Genomic DNA, 20,580 nt, shown 5'->3' with positions numbered 1-20,580 from the left:
ACAGATCAGTATTTCGGTACATTGCTGAGCAAGTGCATATATAGACGACGATAAATCAGCTTTGCACGAAATGAGAGTAGCGAAGCGCTTAATATTGGTATTTGCCGAGCTGTGAGAACATCGTAAGTAATTTACCATTTTATAGTGACAATGAATATTTTTTCTACGTCTGCATGTATTTGTTTGTGAAGAAATATTATAATTAATGCTGTAAATGCATGCAAAGTTAAGAGCGGAACGGTGTTCTTGGGATGGAAAAAGCATTATCGCACGCAAGTTATTTTCCAGTCCCACGCGTGAAGTTTTGTGTCCTGTCAAAATATAACGAAGAGCTGTCCCACCGGCCACCGACTCGCTCAGGAGAAAGCATTGTCATTGTGATATTATCTAGTCTTGAGGACGCAATGATGATGATTTTTTTAGATATGTCTTACATTTATTAATGTAATTTATTAATGTAAATGTAAGACATTGGTGGAATATGCATCTACTGTCTGGGATCCATCAACCTCCAAGAACATCTACAAGCTTGAAATGATCCAACGCAGAGCAGCTAGATTCACGCTGAATCAATATCACAACACATCAAGTGTGTCATCGATGCTGCAGGAGCTAGGATGGACATCCCTTCAACAACGACGGGAAATCTCTCGCCTTGTGATGTTCTACAAGATCCACAACGAGCTTGTCCCATTCAACTCTGATGCATACATCACCAAATGTACCAGATCAACAAGAGCTGTTCACACTCAAGGATATCTGATGCCTCAATCAAGGACCCAACAACATCAATGCTCCTTCTTCCCCAGAACCATCAAGATGTGGAACACTCTCCCAGTAAATGTTGTGACAGCACCATCAACCGAAGCCTTTCGTCTGCAACTGACGAAAGGCAACAACAGCTAGATCAATATCTGTTTTTACTTGCACCATGTATATATTTGGCACATGCACTTTATCCTTGTGACACACACCTCACCAAGTTCTGCAAGAATCTTCAGGATTGAAGGAAGCAGACTACACAGAAGAAGAAGAAGAAGAAGAAGAAGAAAATCATCATCATTGCGTCCTCAAGACTAGATATTATCTTGCTGCATAGCGATAACATGCCAAAGTAGTCAGACTTTCAACCACAATTGTGCAAAATTCAAGAATTAATTTGTACCTTATCTTAGTAGTCTAATTAAGTAACTGCACAAAATTGCAGAATTAATAATAATAACCATGATATTAAACTACATGTAAGAGCATAAAAAAATATTTTGGGTCAATTTTTAGTGAATGGGAAAACAAAACACTAACCGTGTCTACCTTAGATCCTGTCTCCAAGTAGTCTAGTGATCACAAAAATTATTTTTCAACATTCACTTATTCAGATCCAACTTGAGAAGTAGATCTAGCCTCGCACCCCTCGAGGACTCTGATATTTTTAATAATTTTTTTATCATGAAGCCGTAGCCCAAGTTAGACACGCTAGTCTAGGCCTTGGGTTAACGCGGGCCGGAGCCCAGGAGCTTACCGTGTAATTGACCATACTCACGGGACAAGGGTAGCTGTAGATTATGGTCAAAATATCTAGCAAGATAAATTATGAAAACAGAAATTATGCACTTACCACGATTATATGGATGATGGTCTAACGAGTGGCAGTTTTTCTGACATCTGGGCACAGACTGGAACCTCAAAAAACGAAAAGTTTTCTCCTACCCCCGTCTCGATCGGCCATTTTTGTTATGAATTGTAACAAAATGGCCGATCGAAATGGGGGTAGAACTAGAAGGAGAGAACTTTTCGGTTTTTGAGGTTCCAGTCTGTGCCCAGATGTCAGGAAAACTGCCACTCGTTAGACCTTCATCCATATAATCGTGGTAAGTGCATAATTTCTGTTTTCATAATTTATCTTGCTAGATATTTTGACCATAATCTACCTTTGTCCCGTGAGTATGGGTCAATACATGAGCTCCTGGGTGCCGGACCGCTACGCGGGCCGGCGCTCCCTGGGTTAGCCTTGGGTAGGCCCTAGGGCTATGTCAGTGTGTGTCGAAGCTGGTAAACAATTGATGGAATCCCCTTCAATATCCACATCACTGCAAATTGGTTAGATACACTAAATTTAAGTTTTATACCTTTTTCACACCTTATATAATAAAAGGAATAAATATTCTTATAGGGCCTAAATAATCAGATCGATCTGGTGGCCATTTTTTTTGCAAAATCTTCCCATCCCTTGCTGCGCACTGCGTAATACAATAGGCTTGACTCGCTTTGTTTACATGATGTAGCTACAATACGATGAGCTATGTTATGAAGCACCGTTCTGTAGAACAATTAATTGAATGGATTATTTTAACAAATCACCCCAAATGATAATAAGAATTTACATTTTGGTTGGAAATCTGGCAGGTTTGAAGAGATGTTGAATTATGTTTCATGTCCATTAGATTTAAAGCTTAATTTAATGTAGATCTATCTGTACTTTGTTTATTTCCGCAGTAAATTTTTGAATGGATGAAAACATCTTACAAGTTAACATGCACAGGCTGTCCTGAGAGACTATTAAAGGAGGATTGTAAGAGAGGTATGTTCATTTTTGTTGTCGTTTCTATGTGGACTTTTGTCTATTTTCTAATTTTTTTCTTTGTCACCGTCTAAAACTTTATTATCATAAAATTTGTTGTCATGATAAAGAACCACTTATTTTGATCAATTTCAATCTTGGTTGATGTACACATCTGACAGTGACTGAATTGATCTAAATTCCGTGTCACATGGTCATAGAGTATATATTTGTAGATCCAGTTGATCAATTTAAATTTAACTTTATGAGAATGGCGATCTGATTAGGTTGTGGGCAAAAAAAGTCAACTGACCAAATATATGCAGATTTAAAAGGTAGGCCTATTAATTTTGACAGTACGCAGTAAAGATAGTTAAGAATACATTTTTTTTTCAATGTTTAAATCTTTTCTTTTGCTTCTCACTCTAACTCAATAGGAATATGCCAACAAGAACTGCAATTAGGAGTGGTTGACAGGAGGAAACTTTTTAAAAGAGACCACACACTACCTCATCAACGTGCTTGAAGATGATCTGAGCCTGAAGAGGGACAAAGGGCCTAGTGATAGACTACCTTTCTCTCTGCAAGTATTGACAATTCTGCTTTTGTATGGTGTAAGTATTTTTTTAATAAGAAAGTTATATAACAATAACATCTCAAGACAAGCCTAGTGTATGCAAGTATTAGTGATATTCTTGTAAGAAGGAAGACTCAATGTAAAAAGTGATAATAAATTTTGGCAACTGCCTGTTTTTCATTTACAGTGAACTGTGCATATGATAATACAATCAGAAATGTAAATTAGAACTATATGTTTTGTCATCCATTGTGGACAGATTCTTCCAAAATCCCTAATTTACATTAAAGAAAAAAATATGAGAGGTTGCATCATGATCTTGGTTATTTGAAAAAAGTATTGCATCGGCTATGCTCAATGTATGTTTGTCACACGAATGTTTATGGGATACGGATAGGTTTAGCCTTTAGACCAGTAAAGTAATTTTTAAAGGATTCCATATGGGAACCAGTCTTTTTTTTTTCAAATCTTACAATGTAAAGACAATAGAATAGTTACGTTTTGTTTTCTCTTTGTCATCTTAAAAAAAAGAAAAATAAAAACGCAGAGTAAGATGCAACTTCTGGCAATATATCTTCATTTACAGGATAATTTCAGGGAATACGTGGTGATGAGGCATCAGTGTTGCAATTATCTGTTTGTGAGTGATCAAAGATGTTTCACAAGCCATAGCAGGAAAAAAGAGGTTTTGTGAGAACTTCAACAACCAGAGATGAGATTGAGACTACCCAACAACAACTGTGTGAGTGATCGATGGGACCCATGTCTATACAAGAATTCCTGGAGGGAAACAAGCCTTGTACTTTCCTGAAGGGCAAGTCCACCCCAACAAAAAGTTTCTTTGATATAATACAGAAAAGTCCAATGAGCATAACACTAAACATTTCATCAAAATTTGATGTAAAATGAGAAAGTGTTGACATTTTGAAGTTTCGCTTATTTTCACAAAACAGACATCCTGGTCAGTATGCAAATGAGTGACAAAGTGACGTTCTCCACTCAGTGTTTCTTTTGTAATATACTAGTATCATGATTTTTTTCCCCTCATAATGTGTATAAAGTACAGGTGAGATATGGTTTGATTTCTCCCTGAAACTTTTGTAAAAAGCCATTGTGGCAACCTATACTCAATTCGATGAGTTTTCTCATAATTCTGTAAAAAATCAAGCATTATAATATATTTCTACAGAAGAAAGAGTGAGTGTGTGACATAGACTTGTTTGCATATCACCTGTTTTATCACTTGATTAATTAATTTCTTATTTTACATCCTATTTTGATGTTTTCCGTGTCATGCATGTTTTATTTATCTCTATTCCATTCACATTAACTTTTTTTTTGTACAGTGGACTTGCTCTAGAACAGGTATTTTTGTAATGTACAAGTAAGAATTTCATTATTTACTTGTGTCTTCTTTTTTAACACTTGTTTTTACAGGGGTGGGGGGTTGCATCAACCTCCCTTGAGATCTCTGCCAATGATCACATTAACGCCTTGAAAATTGGTATGATAATAGTGGGGGATGTCTTGTGCAATGCTGTTTGGTTAATTTTTCCGAAATCGTCAGATCTTTTACATTAATTAATTATGCTAATTTCTGCATAAATCATACTTTTATACCATTGCTAACAATCAAAATGAAAAAAAAAAATCCTAGATTGAAAATGAATTTGTTATGTATTCTATTGTTTTATGAATTTCTTATGTATATCTTTGTGTTTTGCCAAAATTATTGGAGGACATTTTTTTGAAGCATAATTATGCTGAAATCAAGTAATTTCACCTGTGAAAGTAAAAATAATCATGTCCATATGAAGAAGATGAGAAAATTCAACATTGGCTTTGTACACAAAATCACGTTTTGGAGCAATTTTGGGTCTGACATGCACTTATGTAAAGTTGAGTAATTTTCCAACAGCATGCCCATGCATCGTAAATTTGATCTCAAAAGATGTGCATGACTTCAAAGTAAAAAGTTGGCGAGTAGAATGGTCGTAAAATTTCGCACAGCGGAATAGTTGTGGAATATGTTGAGGGAGGGGGTTAATTCACCCTACCCCCACCATAGTTCTATGCCCCCCCTAGGGGGTTTACATGTAGGGTTAAAAGAGCACATTATTACTTACAATTTCACATGAATACAAGTATTTGAAATTAACTTTTATCAGATTTAGTTTCTTTCAGACTACATGTATCTTCAATTATTTTTTCATTAAAAAAAAACGCTATTTAATCAGGACGCATCAAATGCAAATTCCTCATTTACTTTTTCATGTGAAATATTCTCACATAATTTAAATTGTCTATTTCAAATGCTTAAGATTAAAACTTTGATAGCTCACAGAAATACGTGTATGTGTCCATGGGGGTCATCGATTCTAATTGATCTTTCTTTGTTTTTTGCTTCAGTTGTGTTTACACTTTGTACAGATAACCATTGGGGATTAAATACCATATGCATGTCCAAGAGGATAATAAGGTCAAAAGATCATATAGCATACACTTTAGTTTGATTGTGATATCAGGCGAGACTGGTGGTTCACCTTGTTTTTTGTTGAAATGTATTCTTTTCAAGTGTCCCCAAGGCAACAGCCTAGCTAGGGCAACCAGGTAGCCTTATGAGTAGAGCTCAACTCTGGCAAACAGGAAAACACTAGCTTGGCCTGGCACATGCACATTTAGGGAGCATGAATGAAACAAATTAAAAGGGCAATTAATGCATTTTCTTGGAAAAAAAATATAATTTCAATTGACCCCAAAGGATAACCTGATGGCCTAGTTTGGGAAACCAGGTAGCCTCACAAGTAGAGCTTGAGTCAGGCAACCAGAAAAATACCAGCTAATAATTAACAATAATAATTATTCATTTGGGCCATTATTGTATTGTAATACAAGAATGATGTGGCAATATATCAAAACTTAGACCTTATTATTTCACAAATGTTTGTAATTTTGCAATGTTTTTTAAAATGCCAATTGATTATTAGATTTTCAGTGTGTTTATTTTTATGTAATTTCCTGGTGTGATTTTCCAAGGTGCAGGATGGTTTCATGCAAATTAAAGATATACAGAAATGATAAAAGAAGAGTAGTCTTTTGCCCTTTTTTCTGATTTGGACGAAATAATCATGAAGATGATCAAGATGACTTTGGTGGTGATGAGGATGATGATGGTGACAAGTGTGGTGGTGGTTATACATGTAATGGTGGTGACGATGTTGGTGGTGATGATAATGAGGTTGATGACAATAAAGATGATGGCAATGGTGATGTTAGTGTTGATGATGATAGTAATGATCATCCCCCTTTAATCTTCATCACTCCTCTTATTTATATGTATCCCTCTCATCTACATCTCTCCTCCTCTAATCATCTCCATCCCTCGTCTCACCATCTACATCACTCTATCCTTTCATCTCTCATCTTCATCCTCAGTTCCCCTCCATCACCTTCATTCCTCCCATTATCTCCATCACCCTCATCAACTCTATTCCTCTTATTTTCATCCCTCTCAACATCTCCATTTTTCTCATATCTCCATTCATCTCAGGAAAATGCATATACACAAGATAGAATTCAACAGTAAAAATACTTGTTTTGAAATATAATATCCCTCTGTGAAGTGGGTTTTATTATTTGCCATATGAAGTTGAATAATTACATAGTAAACACTGTATACTTAACCAAATTTGCATTTTTGAAAGAGAAACTGAAAGTTTCATGCACATTTATAGTGGATATAAAAGTTTTCTGTAAAATTAAATGTTCAAAAATTCCAGGGGGGGGGCAACTGCTGCGTAGAGCCATGCTCATTTTGAATATTTTGGGGGCCGGGATTATATCGTCCCAAGCTGGCCCCCATGTATATTTTCCCTTAATACATTTTGGGGGCAGGGGCAAAAAACGCCCGACCCCCCCCCCCTGCAGCGCCTGTGCATATCATGTGTACTATACATGCAATTTTAGCCTGAATGATGAATCGAACATCTACAAGTCAAGAAATTGAAGCCTATTACCACTTAAAACCAAGCTACACACCATGGAAAATAGATACATTTATTTCAAAAAAGTAGAAGGGCAGATCCTACGATGTAAAGCTTCATCTAATTTTGTCTGAAGGAGAGCAGCAATAGACATTCTTCTTTGATCGATGAATTAACAGGCTTAGTCCTACAACATTGTTGGAGTAAAAAAAACTCAGCCAAGCTCGGCTCCTTGACTGTACATGCACACTTCCGTTGGGGATATCTTCGGGTCTGAAGCGCCCCGGCAGCTACGGGGGCCGAGCTACTAATATTGCGATGAAAAGCACCGAGCTACTAATATTGCGATGAAAAGCACCGAATGAAAAGCACCGAATCCGTTTTTCGCTACTCACGATCAGAGAGAAAGTTGACAAACCTCAACAAATCAGGCATCTACACTAAGTTTTACTCTTTCTATGAAGAAATTGAGTTAAGGGAATACAAGAGAGTCTATCTTCTGCGACAAAAGTGAAGAAAATAAATTATGATCACAAAATTAAGTCAGTTGTTGAGCGGGGTCCCGGGGTCGAGTCGATCGCCAATACAGTACAGCAGCTAATACATCTGTACCTGGGAATCGCAAGATACTAGTAGCTAGAAGTGCATAAAATTACACCTTTTTCATTTTTTTTATATTTCAACGAAAAAAGGTTGTAGTAATTGAAGAATCAGACCGTATTGCCACTTATGCCAGTGCTAGCTGTAGAATGTAAGTTTTCAATGAAACTGAGCATGCTCAGTACGCGCTAAAAAGGGGAAATCCCTGGTTTTGAGGTAAAACCCATGGTTTAAACCATGGTTTCATTTGAGTCCACTGTTGAAACCATGGTTTCATTTGAGACCACTGTTGAAACCGTGGGTTTTAGAAACCATCGTTTGTGAATCGCAAATGTTAGAAACCATGGTTTTTCAAAAACCATGGTTTCTAAAACCCACGGTTTCTAAAAACCATGGTTTCAAACGAAACCACCTTTGTGAATTCGGGCCAATTAGTCTGTACTATTCTTGCACTCAACCTTTCATGAATAGTAATAGTCTGCACTAAGTCTGCTCCATGAACATATATGAAAGGGGTAATATACAACCTAGTATCTGTTGAACATTCCTCTGTACCTGCAGCATGTGCATACATGGTGGTCATCCAGACGACCTGAAAACAATCACTCACAATCACTAATAGTCTAGACTTGCAGACCCCGATGATAATCTGCAACATATCTCCTCTCCCAAATAACAAATGAACAAATTCAACAACATGTAAGTTCCAAAAAGTATAAACTGAGATATATGTGTAACCCAAACTGTGTGAGGAACAATCCCTACTACAATTAAAAAAAAAGGTTTTAGAAAATGAGAAGTATATCTGTGGCTGTAGCTGAATATTCCTTATTTCAGATACCTTTTTTTCACAGGCAAAATTTTCCTTAAAGGACAAGTCCACCTTAACAAAAATTTGATTTGAATAAAAGAGAAAAATCCAACAAGCATATCACTGAAAATTTCGTCAAAATCGGATGTAAAATAAGAAAATTATGACATTTTAAAGTTTCGCTTAATTTCACAAAAAAGTTATTTATTTTCTCCTCATTGTCACGTGAAACAAAGCTTTATTTCTCCCTGAATATGTTGAATTACCATTGCTTAATATTTTATGGTTCAGTCAAGTTGGTCCTTTTTGTCAAATCTGCACAAATTGAAATAATGTATAATTCGAACAATAAAATACAAAACAAATAGTGAGTGATGGGACATCATCGATTCTCTCGTTTGCATGTGACTAAATTGTGCATATCACTATTTTTGAAAAAAATAAGCGAAACTTTTAAATGTCATAACTTTCTCATTTTACATCCGATTTCGAGGACATTTTCAGCATCATGCTTGTCTGATTTTTCTCTACTGATTCAAATCAACATTTTAATGAGGTGGACTTGACCTTTAACCCAGTATTATAGATGGAGTTAAATTGCAAGTAAACTGCCTTCACCTAACTTACAGGGTTATAGCTTGGCCCACTTTTTCTCACAGTGGGCACACACCACCGATTTGAATGTGCAAAAATAGCAGGGTTAGCCAAGCAATTGCCATTTTACTTTTAAGTGTGAAAATCTAGGATCAAGAGTCACTATGACAAATGAATTCCAGCCAAGCGAAGGACGGTGCTCCATGTTTGATTTTAGCACATATAATAACATATATTCAGGAATACGGTAAACATTTGATACAGTGTACACATGTAGCTAAATCTATTTGCAAAAGAAATGAAAACTATCACTTTCCTAAATTGATTGAAGTTTGAGATTCATATCAGAGATAAAAAGGGTAAGAAACATATTTAAAACATCCCAACTAAGATGATCTTTGAAGGTTTCAGTGGTATAGAGAACAATTGAGGTTTTTACGGTAAACACTGTGTATGTTGTCCTGAAAAGGACTGTTTGTCATTCTTTTCTTGATGTATGTTAGCTCTGAAAAGATGTTTCGACCAGCATCTTCTGGTTGTCATCAGGAATGATGATCCACTTGAAAAAATCCTAACTACCAAACATGATTTTGAAAATCTTTACTACCAACATGATTAAAACCTAAATGTATGATTATTCAGTAAAACCAATATACACAAAATGAAGTCGTTAAATTATACATTTTACAAATAATCATAAGAGTTATGCTAAGAAATCTATCTTGTTCATAGATGTAGCTGAATAACTTTCAAGCAAGACTTGGTTAGCCATTTGAATACCTTACCTAATATGCAGATGCATGCATCTATTGTTAATACTAGTCGCTTTGAAATGCAAAAAAAGATTCTATAAGTATTTTCTTCCTTGACAACACTAAAATGATGGGATGTGATTTCTTACTCCTTTCCTTTGTTGTAACTGGATCAATTCAAATGCCATTTATGCATTGCTTTAGTAAAATGTTATGCCCCATTACTTTGCTGCTGAGGTGAAAACAAATTTTGCATCATCTGTCGTAGTCTCACAAAAGGAGTAGGCCTAGTGTACTCCGGACAAAAAAATAATCTATCTAAATGTAAATGAAGTAAAATGCTGGAATTTCATTAAAGGACAAGTCCACCCCAACAAAAACTTGATTTGAATAAAAAGAGACAAATTCAACAAGCATAACACTGAAAATTTCATCAAAATCGGATGTAAAATAAGAAAGTTATGACATTTAAAAGTTTCGCTTCATTTCACAAAACAGTTGTATGAACGAGCCAGTTACATGTACATCCAAATGAGAGAGTCGATGATGTCACTCACTCACTATTTTTTTTGTTTTTTATTGTTTGAAATATGAAATATTTTACATCCGATTTGATGAAATCTTCAGCATTGTGCCTGTCTGATTTTTCTCTATTGATTCAAATCAACATTTTTCTGAGGTGGACTTGACCTTTAAAATGTGATAACCAATGGAAAAAAGGCTTAGCAATAATGTTATATGCACGCTGTCATGAATATGCAATGCATGTATGTATGATGATGTCATGTCCCCACTTTCACTTTTCTTTATTACCATATATATGAAATCATATTTTCATACATGTGTGTATGACATTTCTTCCTTTAAGTTGCAGCAATTAGTATTATGCAAAATAAATCAGCAGTCAATCATTTGTTTATTTTATTCTTGGAGGACCAAATATGATATTTCACATAATAATACAAAAGACTAAGTGGCACTTGCTGTTGTGACATCATCAGCTTGTTCAGTGCATATTTGTGAAGAAATACATACGTAGAGAACTGTTTCATCACAATAATAAAAAATCTTAAAAATTTCGTGAAACTTTGTTATTCTTTGTCAGATTTTGATGACATTTTCAGTATTTTGTTTTATGTTATCTGTTCAAATCATATCACTTTCAGCCTTGAGTACCCATCACATTGGTTTCAGGTTAGATAGAGGATAGTGGCAGTACACTACTGCAATGTCATCTATGAACTTAAATTTATGTGTAAGTGCACATAGACATACATGGAGTTCAATACTTCATAAAATCACACTCAATAACTTGTGAAACAGGGTTGTTTATTTCTTGGTGTTTTGAAGCCAATTTTGCTCATCATAAAATAAATGCAATAAAAATCAATGACCCAACAAACTAAAATAGTTAGTTGCCCCAGTTAATATCATGCTTACAAACCCTAATGCAGAAAAAAGTTAAATATGTGTAGGAGGCAAGGTAAAAAGTGAAAAACAAGCAAGCCAAAACAAGTTTACTTTAAAGGTCAAATCCACCTCAGAAAAATATTGATTTGAATCAATAGAGAAAAGTCAGACAAGCACAATGCTGAAGATTTCATCAATATCGGATGTAAAATAAGAAAGTTATGACATTTCAAAGTTTCGCTTATTTTTAACAAAATAGTTATATGAACGAGCCAGTTACATCCAAATGAGAGAGTTGATGATGTCACTCACTCACTATTTCTTTTTTTTTTTTATTGTTTGAATTATACAATATTTCAATTTTTACAAATTTGAGGATTAGGACCTCCTTGCCTGAAGCACAAAATGTTAAAATAACGAAATTCCACATGTTCAGGGAGGAATGAAACTTCATTTCACATGACAATGACGAGAAAATCAAAATATTTCATATTTCAAACAATAAAAAACAAAAGAAATTGTGAGTGAATGACATCATCGGCTCTCTCATTTAGGATGTAGCAGGCTCGTTCATATAATGAAGCGAAATTTTGAAATGTCATAACTTTCTTATTTTACATCCGATTTTGATGACATTTTCAGTGTTATGCTTGTTGAATTTTTCTCTTTTTATTCAAATCATGTGTTTGTTGGGGTGGACTTGTCCTTTAAATACCCTTCATAACAGTTTGTGGTTAGGTCCTACATGAACGTATGAAATTCAATGTGTTCGTCTTAACCACTAGCCTACTGGCTATTAGGTCAGTTGTTACAGCACTAAGTTTCATAATATTCATTCAAAAGTGTATGTAAATGAAATGAATTTCAAAAAAATATTTAACATGTACTATGTGGATGTATTATCAAGGAAAAATTCAAGCTTTCATGAACATGTACATATTAAGATGCTCCAGTCATGAAAGTCATGCATGACCTTACAAACAGTCCCCTATGTGGAAAGTGGCAATAGTAGATCAATGGACCAATTAACAAAATAAGACCAATTGCTTTTTCTAGCAAATTACCATTAACAAGTGTCATATAGATCTTCATTTTCATACAATGGGGACTGCTATTGGAGAAACCAATCTTCCTTAGATTTACATGTAGATCTCACCAAACAGATCCAGCTTCCTTGAATATCTCTCTTCCTTTCTGGAAATCCCTTTAAGAATGGTTTATATTTCATGAAATACATTTGATTTGTGTTGAAAATAAAGGTCAAAATAAAAAAAATACCTTAGTTAAAAAGAATTTTTTTAAATATTAGATAAACTTTTCAAATTGTCATTTATTTGATCAAATCTCACTACCTACAAGTCTACAACACATTCGTCTACCATCTATCCCATGCAGTGAGTGCGCTGGGTGAAGGTACTTGGGAGCTATAGGAAGTAAATAGCCCACTGACTGAACTTACGATTTTGAAAGAGCTCATCTCTTCTGCTCAGCTTTCAGGATATGTAAATTTGGAAAAAATAATTATCGGTTGTTATAGAGTCAAAATAAGTTCTCGCTAGTTTGCAGTTTTGTGGTGAAGAAGTGAGTCTAAAAGCACCTAATAAAGAGTTTTTCTTCAAACCCAACCCAAAAGACAATCTACTTTGTTGAGAAATCAGTCCTTACCTCTAGATTATCAATCATACACCTTGCTTTGTTGTCTCCTTTAGCTGCCTGTGTAACTACATCAGTTAGTTTGTGAAAGATGACCGAGAATGGCCCTTGGTCACTCAATGACTTCTGCAGGTCCAGCTGTATAAGAATAAGATCATAATTACTGATATGTCCCTTAAAATGCAATCATCCAAAATAGTATGTTTGAAGTGTATTTCAATAGGGCCACTTCCATTGAAGAGTGGATACCATGCGCGACAATGGGGTCACGAAAAGCACCATAAACAACTATTTTCCATATTCTGAAAGTGCACCCGTTAACATAACAAGTATTGGCATGTGAAACCCTACCCTTAACAAGTATTCCTTTTATAATTGAACCCCTAAATATGGACGTTGGTCAGTTTTACCTTTAGGCATACCTACAGTACATCCCTATATCATTGGATTTAGTATGGCGACTATGGCCCCACCTCCCACGCCTCGCGCAAATCGGACTCTATACACTTAGTGTTAACTATTGGGGAGAAAAGTAAATCCTTTATAAAACATTTTTAGTCTTATTTATACCCTCGCAAATTTGCCCCGAAACACGTAGCTTTCCTAGCAAAATAGATACTTTTTTCATTATTTTAGTGTGCCCTATCTTGAAAAATACATCCTTTTTACGATTTTTTTGGGGGTCGCGCATGGTATCCACTCGTCAATGTAAGTGCCCCCCCCCCCCCCCCGGAGTGCATGTGGGATAACTGTATGGTGCTTAATGAAAAAAAGGTACCTGGTACTCTTGATGTGTTTGTTATTTGAAATTGGAATACATTCATTGTCCAGTGTTCAACTTACATGTACATATTTTATGGTATATTGACATAGTTTGTCTACAACTCACTGACAACTTCCCATTTGATCTCATCCTTATAATCTAGTCCTATACTGTATAGTTTGCCTACAACTCACTTTGTCAACTTTCCATTTGATTTCATCCTTATAATGTAGTCCAATACTGTTTGTCTACAACTCACTTTGTCAACTTCCCATTTGATCTCATCCTTATAATCTAGTCCTACACTGTATAGTTTGTCTACAACTCAATTTGTCAACTTTCCATTTGATCTCATCCTTATAATCTAGTCCTATACAGCATAGTTTGTCTACAACTCACTTTGTCAACTTCCCATTTGATCTCATCCTTATAATCTAGTCCTATACTTTATAGTTTGTCTACAACTCACTTTGTCAACTTTCCATTTGATTTCATCCTTATAATGTAGTCCAATACTGTTTGTCTACAACTCACTTTGTCAACTTCCCATTTGATCTCATCCTTATAATCTAGTCCTATACAGCATAGTTTGTCTACAACTCACTTTGTCGACTTTCCATTTGATTTCATCCTTACAATGTAGCCCAATACTGTTTGTCTACAAGTGACTCACTTTGTCAACTTCCCATTTGATCTCATCCTTATAATCTAGTCCTACACTGTATAGTTTGTCTACAACTCACTTTGTCAACTTCCCATTTGATCTCATCCTTATAATCTAGTCCTACACTGTATAGTTTGTCTACAACTCACTTTGTCAACTTCCCATTTGATCTCATCCTTATAATCTAGTCCTACACTATATAGTTTGTCTACAACTCACTTTGTCAACTTTCCATTTGATTTCATCCTTACAATCAAGTCCTATACTGCATAGTTTGTCTACAACTCACTTTGTCAACTTTCCATTTGATTTCATCCTTATAATGTAGCCCAATACTGTTTGTCTACAACTCACTTTGTCAACAACTCAATTTGTCAACTTCCCATTTGATCTCATCCTTATAATCAACTCCTACACTGTAGTTTGTCTACAACTCACTTTGTCAACTTCCCATTTGATCTCATCCTTATAATCTAGTCCTACACTGTATAGTTCGTCTACAACTCACTTTGTCAACTTCCCATTTGAGCTCATCCTTATAATCTAGTCCTACACTGTATAGTTAGTCTACAACTCACTTTGTCAACTTTCCATTTGATCTCATCCTTATAAACTAGTCCTACACTGTATAATTTGTCTACAACTCAATTTGTCAACTTCCCATTTGATCTCATCCTTATAATCAAGTCCTATACTTTATAGTTTGTCCACAACTCACTTTGTCAACTTTCCATTTGATCTCATCCTTATAATCTAGTCCTATACTGTATAGTTTGTCTACAACTAACTTTGTCAACTTTCCATTTGATTTTATCCTTATAATGTAGTCCAATACTGTTTGTCTACAACTCACTTTATCAACTTTCCATTTGATCTCATCCTTATAATCTAGTCCTATACAGCATAGTTTGTCTACAACTCACTTTGTCAACTTCCCATTTGATCTCATCCTTATAATCTAGTCCTATACTGCATAGTTTGTCTACGACTCACTTTGTCAACTTTCTATTTTCTCATCCTTATAATCTAGTCCTTTACTGTATAGTTTGTCTACAACTCACAGTTGACAAAGTGAGTTGTAGACTAACTATACTGCATAGTTTGTCTACAACCAATATGTCTACTAACTATTCATAACTTTGTCTTATTTCCAGCTCAGCTACAGGGCTAAGTCTACTTGTTATTATCTGTTATTATATGTATAGGTGTATATGAGAATAACATGTAAACCAAGTGATGGGTAAAATCAGGGTAGGAAATGATTTTTATTTTTTAGGGGCTATCTTTTTTCACATTGGGGTGACTGCAGAACTTGGGGGCTATTTCTTTCATTTTAAGGGCTAAATTTTAGGGGAATCAAGCTATTAATTGTGCAGTAAAAGCAAATATATAATCATTCTGCCATAGTTGGAATATTAATTTTCTAAATAATCTTGAACATTGTTTGTGACAGATCTTGGGGCGACTCTAGAAAGAACGGTCGTCCCCAAGCATGTATTCGATGGTATAGCCTCATGTATTTCCTACACTGGTTGGAGTGTTTGATGGAAGACTTTGATCACCTGGGGCCCGTTACAGAAAATCTTGCATTTAAACGCAAGTCCAAATATCAATTTTGATTGGTTGATAATCAAGTTACATACGATTTTTAGAGTTTCGTTTGATTAACTGACCGTTTTCAGATCAAGTTTTTACAGGGTTGGGGGAACTATACTGGATCACTTCAGGCCTCAGCCACCAGAGGTATAAAAAAATAATAATAAGGGACTGCAAACATTGGGACTTGTAAGTGAAAAGGGGGCAACTTTTAAGATGGGAAGGGTACTGAATACATAGATCTCTACTTTTTCATATTGATTCAGTCATAAATGCAATGAGACTTATTCATATTCTTATATTTAAATCATTCCCCTCAAATTTTAAGGAGATCTGCATTTTGTATGTTTTAACCTGATTCCTCTACAATGATATCAAACAAACTTACACAATGTAACTTGTGTAGGCTGGATAAGCCAAGAATTTTTCAGGTCATACTGTAGTATTCATTTTGGAATGGAAAAAACCCTGAATTTCCAGAAGTTATCATGCAAAGACAAGTTTTTTTTAAGCAGATTATTTCTTTCCCTAAAATGTACTGAATTACTTGCATTTGCTATTGATATGAAACTTCAAAATACTAGTATCAACTTTATATAAATCTTAGAAATACAAATAAAAGAGAAAGAGGAAAGATTTTAAGTTTTTTTCCAAACATGCATACATGTAAATCAGCAAAATCACTAAGTGTTGCTGAAAGTCAAATCCTAACTCTGCTTTTACATACATGTACAGTAGAAGCCTGACAAAGTTCATCTACTACACAAATAATCAAACAATCAGAAACACATTTTTATTGATAAATTTGTAGAATATTTAACAAAATATTGTTACTAATCTTGAAATTTAATCTATCTTTCTCAGAAATTTCAAGATTAGCCTAAGAGATGAAAGACAGAGAGAGAAAAAAAAATCTTCGTACTTGAGAATATTACACATGGACAATTAAATCCTTCACAAATATTGTTAGCTGGTAAGATCTTTTCCACCATAAAGAAATATTCAAGAGTGTGTGTGTGTATTTTAGTTTTGTCAGACGTGTATCAATCAGATCATGATCATGATTATTTACGTCTGGAACCGACCTTTAACGTCACCATCCGAAAGACGTGACCAGGGCTCGAACCTCAAACCTCTGCATCAATTTGTAACTTCCCCACAGCTTGGATTACAGGCGCACGCCACAATGCCCAGTTGTGAAGGTCTTTGATATTTATATATTCTTAAAATAAATTTCTGGGAACAGTGAACAAAAATATGAATTAGAGTAAAATATGCCAATACGTACTTTACAAAAAGTATTAAATATAATTCTTACCTCAACGAGCTCTGTTCCTCTTTGTCTGAGAAGGGAAACAATAAAAGGGGGAATATTTACAACAAAAAAAAAGATGACACAAAAATTAAACAAAGGTTTAACCATGGATCATTCATAACAATCTTTTCAACAGATTATTTGATCGAATCTCACCACCTACATGACAAAAAATTATGAAAAACTTACATGTATGATAAAGTAATTTCAACAATGCCAACCTAGATTTTTAAAACTACTTGCATCAGCCGATAAATTTCAGGAATTTACCGACTGATGCAAGTAATTTACGATTCATGAAATTTATCGGCCGATGTATTTTTTTAAAATCTCGGTGGTACTGCTCATGATTTGCCGCCCTCTATAGACGCGTTGCGTTGCTTGGATGCAATCACAAACAAGACAAGATGGCATCAATAACATGTAAGTAAAACGCTCTTCTTCTTTTAATAATTTCATTTCATTTTAGCGTCATTCTATAAAAAAACATTTTTTTTTGCAAAACATTATCGCCCATCGACATAATGTTAACATCACATTCTTAACATAAACTAGCAGTTCGGCGCATTATTATTGTTGCCCAATTCGTTGGTGCATGTGAGCCTAGGCTATGGCATCCTGACCCAGGCTTCATGGGGAGTAAGCCAATGACTTTAGTAGAAAGACTTACTCCCTTGAAGCCTCCAGACTAGGTGCATCCCGACCCATATTATTTGACGGTACCCTGTACTAGGATGGGGGGTCGGGTGTCCGGACACTTTATATTTTTGAAGCCTTCTTTGTCTTTGGATTACACTAAAAATACAAATTCAATAATTGTGATCATCCTCTATTTTGTTCTCTATAATATTTCCTGACATTTTGTACTAAAGTAAAAATTGATAAAACTTCCCTTGTAAATTTTTTCCAAATGACTTTCTAAAATGATCGTCCAGACACACAACAACTGGGTATACCGTACATGAATGGTATGGGAGGAAATCTGGCATCCCTGGCTCCTTGGAGATTTAATAAGCATGTTAAAAATGACTGTAATCTCCTAGGAGCCTAGTACATGCATACCTTTTGTTTAATCTTCATCTTTCTGGCCCAATCCTCTCTCTGTACTTTCTATCTATATCTCATTGTAATTACCCTTTCCCCTTACTCACTTTTTCTGTCTGTCTCCCAGTGCCGTCTTAATCCTTCCCCATCTTCTCTTTTCTAATACTTTTCATTCATTCATGCATGTACAATGTCATGAATGAATGTGCCTATGTTCATGATTTTATTTACTTTCAACAATTTATTTATAATAATTTTAGGCAGTGTATACAGCCACACGCGTGTGTCTTTACCATCCAGCCACACGCGTGTGGTTATATCCAGAACACCTATCTGTGGATACCGCCACACGCCGCCAGTAATAACAGTAAAACACGTACCGCGGTATGTAGGTCTGACCGTCTATATCACGATCAAAATAACCTCATTTCTTTATTAAATTCTTACATTCTAAACCCCTTTGATTTCTTTAAATCGTTTCAATTTCATTCTCACCGTCTTCTTTCTTTGCTTTTCTTGTCTTGTTACAAAAGGCCGCCTGTTAAATAGCAAATTTCCACACTTTTTCTACTTGTGTCGATTCTCTACTGAATCTAGGCTATGTGCGCGTACGTACGAAACCCAAACTGTGTATGTCTACTACTGCGCTGCGCTAACGCTGTATGGGTCTGCCACGTACCGCGAAGGAAGCCAGAATCGACACAAGTAGAAAAAGAGAATTTGCTGTTAAACAGACGACTGTTTGTAACAAGACAAGAAAAGCAAGGAGAGAAGACGGTGAGAATGAAATTGAAACGATCTAAGGATATCAAAGGGGTTTAGAATGTAAGAATTTAATGAAGAAATGAGGTTATTTTGATCGTGATATAGACGGTCAGACATACATGTTTTACTGTTATTACTGGCGGCGTGTGGCGGTATCCACAGATATGTGTTCTGGATATAACCACACGCGTGTGGCTGGATGGTAAAGACACACGCGTGTGGCTGTATACACTGCCATAATTTTATGTCAATTCATGTTTGTATTTAAGTATTATCCTATCGTAAATTGTACACATGTTTTTTTTTACTCAGCATTTGGCTGCGAGCCATGTTTTTAATAAACCATTATTGAACTGAATTGAATTGAGCCTCCTAGATCCGTATGCCTACGAGGCTACGGCTACAAACTTACAGCCCCGAGCACAAGATCGGCCGCTACACCACGCTTATTTGGCGCTGGCTGGCGCGCCCAGCCGCCCAACCCATTTTTATGTCAACCCCCTCTTTCCAACCACCGAACAAGCCTCTAAAGACCTAAGCTCTTTATTTCTTAGTGACACTTACCGAAAAAGAATTGCTAGTTCTCCAAAATTCAATTTCTTCTTCTTCTTTTCTGGAACCCAATAACCAATTTTCTCCATGATAAACTTAATTTATGACGGTCGAAATTGAAGAGAAGTGTTCGTCATGTCATTCGGTCCGATCCTCTGCGCTGCATGCAGCATGCATATTATATGCGCATATCGCATGCAGCTCCGGTACGTAGGTACGGTATACGGTCAGGGTACGGTATTTCAATTTTGCACGCACTCGCTAGCTATACACTCCTATCCTATGCGTGGTTGTATATGGGCCGCATAGGCCATCAAAAATTTATCGTGTAGCAGGAATCATGATTTGGGGTGGGGGTATAAAGGGGGATATGGAATGGGATGATCGATACTGCACATGCCTTTGCGAAGCAGAAAATATTGGAAGAGGGGGGAAAAGAAGGAAAGTAGACGAACGAGAGTATGGACAAGCTATAGCCGCTTAGTCGATAAACTAAGTGAACAAATAAATTTTAAGAAAGTGCACAGAGGCGAGCCACAAAATGATTCCTGTTTTTTTTCTCATGACGGGGTCTCAACTCAAATTGCCAATTCGTGCTCATAGGCGATGGAGAGGTGACATAATAATTGATGTTATAAACTTATATAGTCTAGTCAGAAATAGGGGTTCCCGCTTACCTGCACCATAATGAATAATAACGGTATATTTTCCCAGGGTATAGCCACTTCAGTTCCGCGGAAACTATTCTCCCATTGGGCCCTGCTATCATTATTACTCGGCTAAGCTCGATCGTGATATTATTTAACCAACTTTTTGTATTGCATGAATTGTCTATATTAACTGATGAATCTTGATCGATGTTCCCTTTGCAAAATCGTGTCACATAGGATTCAAATTTGGCAATTTGGGCAGCCATTTTGGATTTTTCATGAATCAGATATTTT

General features: G+C 35.7%; 1 protein-coding gene and 1 long non-coding RNA gene across 2 annotated transcripts in view; one reads left to right on the top strand and one right to left on the bottom strand.

The window, feature by feature from the left end:
- The window catches only part of LOC121419288 (inositol-tetrakisphosphate 1-kinase-like), a 34,513-nt gene extending 14,687 nt beyond the window's left edge, over positions 1-19,826 (bottom strand). Inside the window, exons 1-3 of the mRNA XM_041613683.1 lie at positions 19,649-19,826; positions 17,279-17,303; positions 12,950-13,075 (exon numbers count right to left, since the gene is read on the bottom strand). Of these exons, the coding sequence (XP_041469617.1) occupies positions 12,950-13,075; positions 17,279-17,303; positions 19,649-19,725 (228 nt within the window). The 5' untranslated portion in view covers positions 19,726-19,826. The remainder of the gene's footprint in view (positions 1-12,949; positions 13,076-17,278; positions 17,304-19,648) is intronic.
- On the top strand, positions 46-6,217 carry LOC121419292. Its single transcript, XR_005970568.1, has 4 exons — positions 46-122; positions 2,494-2,578; positions 2,995-3,171; positions 3,721-6,217. It is a non-coding gene; the product is annotated as an uncharacterized LOC121419292 (long non-coding RNA).
- Positions 19,827-20,580: the final 754 nt, after the last annotated feature.

This window comes from Lytechinus variegatus, chromosome 7 (genome assembly GCF_018143015.1).
Source record: "Lytechinus variegatus isolate NC3 chromosome 7, Lvar_3.0, whole genome shotgun sequence".
Classification (NCBI taxonomy): Eukaryota; Metazoa; Echinodermata; class Echinoidea; order Temnopleuroida; family Toxopneustidae; genus Lytechinus; species Lytechinus variegatus.
The sequence above is the reverse complement of the archived record's forward strand: the minus strand, read 5'-3'. Positions and strand labels throughout refer to the sequence as shown.